Raw genomic sequence first — 8,077 nt, forward strand, 5'->3', positions numbered from 1 at the left:
GTTCGGCGCGCTTTGCACGCCCAACAGCACGCCGTTGCTGCAAAAAATCCCCGCACGGGAAAAGGCCTTCAACTCGAGCAAAAATGATGATTACCCGACGCTGCTGCCAACGAAAAAGTCAACGCCGCTCCAAACGATCATTGGCTCGCACCTCCGTGACAGCCCCGGAATTCGCCACTCTGCCCGACGACGTTTACGGCCATGTTCAAATCGCTGGAGCTAGCGGGAAACCTGCACGCTACCCTAGTTGAACTTGTGCTCGAATATTTGCGCCGTGCTCGCCACACGTTTGTCGCGAACCTCGGCGACTATCCATTTGTGGAGCAGGAACGCGGCGGTGCTGCGTAGTCGAACTGCCGCCTGCTGCCGGTCGTCATCGCTGGGAAGCCATGAAACGAATAATCACGCTGCGCCGGATGAAAAGTCGAGCATGTACACGACGAGTGCTGCGCATTGGTCCTCTCGAGGACTGTAAGATTACCTGTAAACTGAGCGACGACAAGTTGTTGGTAAAATAACAAACAGTTGCATTGCCGTTACAACCATCGATTAAGTTGGTATCACCAGTGGTGATTCACCACTCTAGGAGTGGGCCACTGGAACGACAACGTCGTGCTGTTAGAGCAGCACTACACTGTAGGAAGGCGCACAGGTTGTAACATCGGCCTCGAGATGGCGAAAAGGGTCGCCAATCGAGATGATAGGTCGTTAGGAACCCGGGTTGCGGACTATTCCGTTCCTGGTGTTGCTGCTCCATCTCATCAGCGTGCGGTTCACCGTGCTCACGGAACCTTTACCGAGTGAGCCCGCAGCTCACAGCGGGCAAGGTAAGAGGGAATACATTGACCTTTCCTCGTGTGTCCGTCTCACGCCGAGCAGCACAAGACCATCAAAATGCTCGTCCGCGACACACGTGCCTTTCAATTGAGCGACGCCAAACGTAAACGCCGTCGACTGTCTCCGGTGGTCCGGTGCCGGAAGCAACAACGCAGCATTTGCGCATTCTCGCCACTCGTGGCTGGCGTTCAGCGCAGCGACGGAGATTATGCTCCATTGTGCACGTCGCAATGTGCATTAGTCGAGCTGCTCGAGCCGCATGCTCTGACAGAAAATAAGGACTTGACTTGGTCGGACGGGGGCTGTAGGCGTAGCCACCCTGGATTCTCCGCCCGACTGCAACGCATTGCTTCTTCAACTTGCTCGTGCTCTGCGTCACGAGAGCACGATTCGTGCCCTTAAGATTGGAGCTGCGGTAAGAACCAGGCAGCTCCTCCAAACAGCAGATTAGAGGAGTGTTGACAACGAACCCCTGCCAGTGCCCAAGTAATCAGCGTTTCCGAACTGGGACAGCCTTCTGGACGGTTGAAGGATATTAAGTGTCATCCGAGAAACCGAACTGAGCGCAAAAAGCAAACACTTTGAGTGCATTGAGTTCCGTGTAGGTCGGCCGTTGACTCACGGAATCGTGTGGGGAGTGTAGGCAGAGCTGTTAAGCGTGCAACCGCGCGAGCTTCTCCTTTAGTACATGTGCTCGGCAACAATGATCTGCAAAGACGGTGGAGAAGGTACACGTCGCGCGAAACCTGCAGAGTGAACCTTTTCGCCAGGCTGCAGCGCCTGACGATCCGGACTACTGGCTTGGCTTGGCGATTACGGCGGATCCAGGACAATTGCTTCGATGGCAGCCGCGCCCTATCTTCACCAAATCCCGATCCCGAGCGGGGTCACGCTTCCTAGCGAAATCAGGGTGCAGAATTAGCGAATTGGCCGCCGAACGCGTTCTCTACGCAGACTTTCCAAACAGATGCAGTTCTCGATACCGTACGCAATGAGATTCTCAGCGCGCGCGGTCAGATCCTTGTGCTTGCCAAGCCGCGCTCTCCTTCGCATGTAGCTTCGAGGGAGCTTGCCCAGCGGAAGTCTCTGCTCCCATCTGGGGCCCATGTTTACGAGGGTTTCTGTGACCCCACCGTTCGCAAATCTGGGAATCGCTCTTGCCAGTCGCCAACGGTGTGGTCACACAACAATCAACAACTCTCACTTGTCAAGACGCAGCACAGCCAACGAGTCGATTGCATTCGATTCAACCATTCGACAATGCAAGCTCTCCCCGTCGGATCCTCGCGCATGGCGCCGCTGCTGCAGGCAGCCTCGCTCCCGTCTGAGCCGTACTCGGCCCCGCACACGATCCGCACGATCCGTCTGCCGTCGCTCGCTCCTCGCCTGCCAGCGCTGCCGAGCCTCATGAGCACGCTCGCAGCCCAGGGCGGCTATCCCTCGTCGGCCACGACGTCTCCGAGCCGCACGCAGTCGTCGTCCATCTCGTTCCTGCTGAACCCGCCGGCTCGCCAAGTCTCAAACGCCCCGCACCAGCTCAACCACATCCATCACCAGCAGCAGCAGTACGCTCCGGTAGCTTCAGCTGCGACCGCCCCGTCGAGCATCATGTACCACCCGTACGCGAACTCCCCGTCGTCGATGCCCATGCCGACGAGCATGCTCCAGCCACAAGAGACCAAGCCGCAGCCCAAGAAGAAGCGGAAGACGCGCATCTGCAAGTCGGAGGGCTGTGAGAAGTACGTGGTGGACCGCGGACTGTGCATCCGCCACGGCGGCGGCAAGCGCTGCTCCGTGGAGGACTGCAACTGCCGCGCGCAGAACCGCGGACTGTGCTGGAAGCACGGCGGCTACACGCGCTGCACGGTGGAGGGCTGCACGAAGCGCGCCAAGTCGCGCGGCATCTGCTGGTCGCACGGCGGCGGCACTCGCTGCAAGCACGGCGGGTGCTCCAAGATCGCGGTGTCGCACGGTCTCTGCTGGGCGCACGGCGGTGGCAAGCGCTGTCTGGTGGAGACGTGCCAGAAGCCTGCGTACGAGCGCAACGGCAACCTGTGCGCCGAGCACTGCGCGCAGCGGACGCAAGCTGCGTCTGCTGCTGCGTCTGGGCCCACCATCTGAGTAGCGTAGAAGCCGTGTACACTATAAACACCTTCATAGCGACTACTCACCTTGGTCGTCGTCTCGTGGTGGACTTCCGTCCACTTGCAAATTCATTTTTGTTATTTTCAGAAATGCTCAAGTACTTTTATGCTTTACAAACCTTGATTTTGCATTTTCAAAGAACCCCAAAGCCGAGTTTTGCTCAAACTCTCGGCAAAGGATACCCAAGCAATTCAAACTCCTCCGGAGATAGCAATTCGTAGCACCGCGCAACCACCATAGTGCGAATTGCTCTGTGTAAAGTGCCGCTGCACGCAGGAAAGCCAAACTCATTTTTGTAGTCGACGTGAACCCATGGGAAATACTTCCGGTCGCCGGTTCAGCTAACCGGCGCCGGTGGGTGCATCGCTGTCCTTTCAGCGCACGTGCGCAATGGAAACTCGGGTCGTTATTTCGACCAGCGGTCCGCCGGGATCTATTATTCATCATCTTGCGCGGTTGATCGCACGAGCTGCACGCTTCGCTGTCAACCAGAAAACATGCTGCGCGTGCCTGTCAACACGGTGGACGCCTCGTGGACGGGGCCGAGCAGCGGAGCCAGCATCAAGGGGTCCTTGGGGTTCATCATGAACGCCGCCGACGTCGCCTCGGCCTCGGAGACCCCGTGGTTCGTCCACCCCTGGGAGGCAGACAGGGGTGGAGTCTTGATGCCGATCTCTTCTCATAACGATAGTGCAAATCCCGCGACGCCTGCCAAGGTATCAGTTAAACACTGCAAGACCAAAGTGAGGAGGACGCTCTCTTACGAGGAGAAGAGGCGCTTGCGCGAGTGCAAAGCGGACGGCTGCGAGAACTACATCATCAACAAGGGGCTGTGCTTCCGTCACGGGGTGCGTCTCGTTAGTTGGTGTGCTCACTTGACGTGCAATATTTGTGAGCTTACGTGTTGTCGTTGTTGCGTCTCTTGACAGGGCGGCAAAAAATGCTCCGTTGAAGGCTGCCAGTCTAGTGCCAAGAATGCGGGCCTTTGCTGGCGTCACGGTACGACACGCCCATGATTGCATTTTGTGTACACCGTTAATAGTGAGAGTTTTGTATTAAAAAAAAATAGGTGGCTCTGTGAAGTGCATTGTGGAAGGCTGTCAGCGTCGAGGAAAGTCGCGAGGCCTTTGCTGGGCGCACGGAGGAGGCACCAAGTGCTCCACTTCCAAGTGCACGAAGGTGGCAGTATCAAACGGGTGCTGCTGGGCTCACGGAGGTGGGAAGCGCTGCGCGTACGATGGCTGCAAGAAGGCTGCATACGAGCGCACACACAACTATTGCGTCAAGCACCACGACCAGCTCAAGGACGGAAGAGAAGTTCTCCACGTCTGATCGACACCACGTTAAATGTCCGAGAGGATCGAACACTTCACACGAGCATGCATGTAGAATCACTACGCCGAATGAATTTATAGTGTATACACCCGAAGCCTGTGTGTGTGGCGGAAAAGGTCATGCATTCCAAGTTGCTTTATCAGTGATGCTACAGCATGCCCAAATCGCTGTCTGTAAAATACCAAGACGGTGCTCGCAAAATGTTAATCAAAGAATATCTGCAAGCAGGGCGTGGTCGAACACAAAAATACTTGATGTTCGCGGAATCGGCGGTACGCCTCTGGAGACAAGCCGACTCGAAATCTCGTAGCGCATGGATAGCCACTGATTCCAAACACGAAATCTTGGAGACGGCAGACGAAAGTATGGCTGGGAGTGACGGATCAAAGCAAGAGTTCTTGCATCAGTGACCTGGTGCTCTCATAGCCATGAAGGCGACGAAAGGATCCATATCTAGTGGGTCGATCGCCAGCTTCGCGAACACAAGATCAGTCGTGCTGCTGACGCTTACTTTGAAGGCTATGTTGGTCTGTTGGTGTCAACCCAGTCCAAGGACATAGTTGATCAAACAAATGTAATCGACTACTGACGCAGGTTCGTTGGCATCGTGTTATCACTGGGCTTTTCGCTGTGCATTTCTGCAGATGGTATTAAAATGGCACTTGGGCATGTTGAATGTAAAGACTCATCGAAGCCATACAACGTGAGGGTAAGCTTGTTTATCTGCAACTTGCAGATCTAACCTTGCAGTCTGCAAGGTAGAGCAGCATTATCAAGCGTGCTTTTCAATCGTGCATCGTGGGATATTTTTGCAGAAAGGCAAACAGTATTGTAGTGTACCAGATGGCGCCCAGGTCGACTACAAAAAGGCAGGCTTTCCTCCCATCCACACTTGCAGCGCGAGACTTGTGGCAGGTTCTTGTAGTTGGAGAGTATCTGCCTCGGACTCGATTCCGTGATTTTGGTACGCATTGGTTTCTATTGGAAACTTGCACGACACAGTGGATAAAAGCGTTTGGTCTTACGCTGGGTCGAAAAGCACTGAAAGCGCCAGGCCGGGACAGCGGCGAGCTTGTGCTTGAGTTGTACGGGTATTTGCTGTCTACTAACGCATTTAGCTTTCGGTTGGTAATGGGATGAATTGTGGCTCAGCGGTATTCTAGCAGCGGTACAGTGGTTTATCGGAGGCGGTATTTTTTGTTCGTGCATGGTTTCAACTCGGCGTCATGTTCACTCAGCGTAAGACCATCCCTATAGGCGGTCGGCGGCGGCTTCTGCGAGGCAGCTTGCAGTGAGAGAGTTTGGCCAATGGTCAGGTGAACCACCAAGAATACCCAGCCGCTTCGCTTCGTATCCCCTACGACATGCTTTCGACAACACCGAGCGCCTAGCCAAGCACACAAAGTCTCAAGCTCAGCGACATGGAATAAACCGTTGTGATAAACGAACCGTGCGTCGATTCACTCGAGCTCTTTATACACACCGAGGAGCTGTCGCGGCAGCTTGCAGCTTCTACTCTCATCGAAAACAACGACGCATTATTTTGGAATTTCTGCGGACCATTGCGCACGAGCCTTCGTTCGGCTGTGCAGTGCGGTAGGTTGCACCTGCTTGGTGTTCCTTACTTTGACATGAATGCACAGCCACCGTTAGAGCTGCACCCGAAAACCGCACACCAGAAGCAAGAGCGCCCTCACCCCTTCCACGGTAGGCACCAACTGCCAGCTTATACTTCAGCATAGTTGACGTTGCACAGCTCCACACAGTGCTTCTCGCACAAGTTGTGCGTGCGCTCGTATGCAGGCTTGATGCACCCCTTGTAACCGCAGCGCTTCCCACCGCCGTGTGCCCAGCAGAACCTGTTCGACACGGCCACTTTGGAGCATTTGCCGTTGCGGCACTTGGTACCGCCGCCGTGTGCCCAGCAGAGACCGCGCGCCTTGGCTTTCTTGTCGCACCCGTCCTGCTTGCATGCCACCGAGCCACCTGAAGAACATCAACAGCGAGCACCCAAGAACAGCAAACACGACAACCACCTAGGTATCAGCTCACTATGGACATGGCGACAGCACACGATCAAACATGCAAAATGGTTCGTCCTGAGTGCACGCACCGTGTTTCCAGCACAGTCCGCGATGCTTGGCGCTCGTGTTGCAGCCTTCCAGCGAACACTTCTTGCCGCCCTGCAGCCAGCAGATAGAGATGCAAAGCCACAAAGCCACATGGACCCGCCGATGCAACGAAGTGAGTGCCACCATTGCATTCAACGATCTCATCCAACGTCCACAACAGAAAGACCCCGCAGATCCCAGGCTAGAAACAACATGAATGTCAGGTTGACGACGCAGCAGACGCACCCCGTGACGACAGCAGAGCCCCTTGTGCACGATGTAGTTGCGGCAGCCGTCGTGCTTGCAGGTGCGTCGGCGCTTCTTCTCCTCCTTAGTCAGCTCCGCCTCGTCTTTCTTGGCGCCGGTCGTCGCGTCCACCGAGGCTACCACCACTGTGTCGCCCACGTTGAGGATGAAGGGCAGTCCGAATTTGTGCGCGTCGGCCGTCGTATATGCATTTGCACCGAGTAGCTCTTGTGGCGGCGTCTCCATGGCGACTGGTATGTGGATTCGTATCAGGAGTTCCAGAATGAGGCTGGTGGTCTCTTGACGAGGCCATTTTCGGTCGTCGGCTGACCTGTGGTCCCTCGGGGGACAGAAAAGTGCCAGACGGGAGGTCCCACTTTGTAATAAATTACGATGAACCGAAAAAAAGGTCCGGAGTTTGTGTCGGACCAAATGGCGTGATCTTGAAGAGCTCTAAGTGCTCACGGACCCGGCTAGAGAGGCTGCTGCTGGGGTGATGGCAAGACCTGCTATAAGAGACAGCAGCGCAACGATGGCCGAGCGGCTAGACACCACTCACTTGTATGCTCTCGTTCGAAAGGTCGATCCCCGAAAGATCTCGCGTGAAATCAGGACCAGCAATCGTTACTCTTAGCGCATGGGACGTCGCTCGCGAGAGAGGGAATCTCACCGTCCTCGCCCTGACCAACCGTTTGCTTGTGCTTGAGGTAGGTCTGGATTCGAATTACTGCTTGGAAATTTGGTCCTGTGTTCGACAGTTATCCAGAACTTTGGCTGTGTCCGCTCTTACGGTTTGATAGGTAAGTGGATCAAACTGCGTTTCCGAATTGGACGTCGCTTTTGGAACACACACGCGCTGCAGCCAATGGACCAGTTGTATCCCCATGAATGCACGCGAGTACACTTCGAAAAGCAGGCCCCGCAGAACTCAGATGCAGGTATTTTAATAGTGGAAAAGACCAACGCTGGGAAACTATTTTGATAGTTTCCCAGCAGTGGAACAGACCACTTGTTTGTAAACTCGAACCGTCCGTTTAGTGGCGTGGTCAAGAAAACAGTCAGCATTTGAATTGCCAACGTAAAGGTCTCGTTTTTGGAGGAATGAAGCCTATCGGACGAAAGACGTCGTCCCTCTGAGATGCCAGCGTGGTTTCATGCGCGTTTTCCCAGCATCACTGCAGACCTGCTTACAAAGGTAGACCGCCACACCGTACTCCACCTCACCTGTCGAGCTGAATCAAGGCAGATTAGCGGCCATTGACACAACCTGACGTATATCCATGCTGATTTCAGAGTGGGATTCGTGTTCACGATCACCAATTTGGACCTCAACGCAAGAGATCTCATTCTGCAGCAGAGCGAGCGGCGAGGAACTCCTGATACGAATCCACATACCAGTCGCC

General features: G+C 55.0%; 2 protein-coding genes across 2 annotated transcripts; one reads left to right on the top strand and one right to left on the bottom strand.

The window, feature by feature from the left end:
• Positions 1–2,097: 2,097 nt before the first annotated feature.
• Positions 2,098–3,998, top strand: KRP23_14174 (uncharacterized protein; the record flags this gene model as incomplete). Its single annotated transcript, XM_067884965.1, has 4 exons — positions 2,098–2,576; positions 3,533–3,607; positions 3,674–3,830; positions 3,912–3,998. The coding sequence occupies 4 exons, from the start codon at positions 2,098–2,100 to the stop codon at positions 3,996–3,998; spliced, it is 798 nt and encodes a 265-aa protein (XP_067737728.1).
• Positions 3,999–5,938: 1,940 nt separating this feature from the next.
• On the bottom strand, positions 5,939–6,920 carry KRP23_14175 (putative WRKY transcription factor 19; the record flags this gene model as incomplete). Its single annotated transcript, XM_067884966.1, has 5 exons — positions 5,939–5,941; positions 6,015–6,048; positions 6,276–6,303; positions 6,431–6,500; positions 6,675–6,920. 5 exons carry the CDS (start codon positions 6,918–6,920, stop codon positions 5,939–5,941), a joined length of 381 nt encoding a protein of 126 aa, XP_067737729.1.
• Positions 6,921–8,077: the final 1,157 nt, after the last annotated feature.

This window comes from Phytophthora ramorum (genome assembly GCF_020800215.1).
Source record: "Phytophthora ramorum isolate Pr-102 chromosome Unknown Phyram_PR-102_s0020, whole genome shotgun sequence".
NCBI lineage: Eukaryota > Oomycota > Peronosporomycetes > Peronosporales > Peronosporaceae > Phytophthora > Phytophthora ramorum.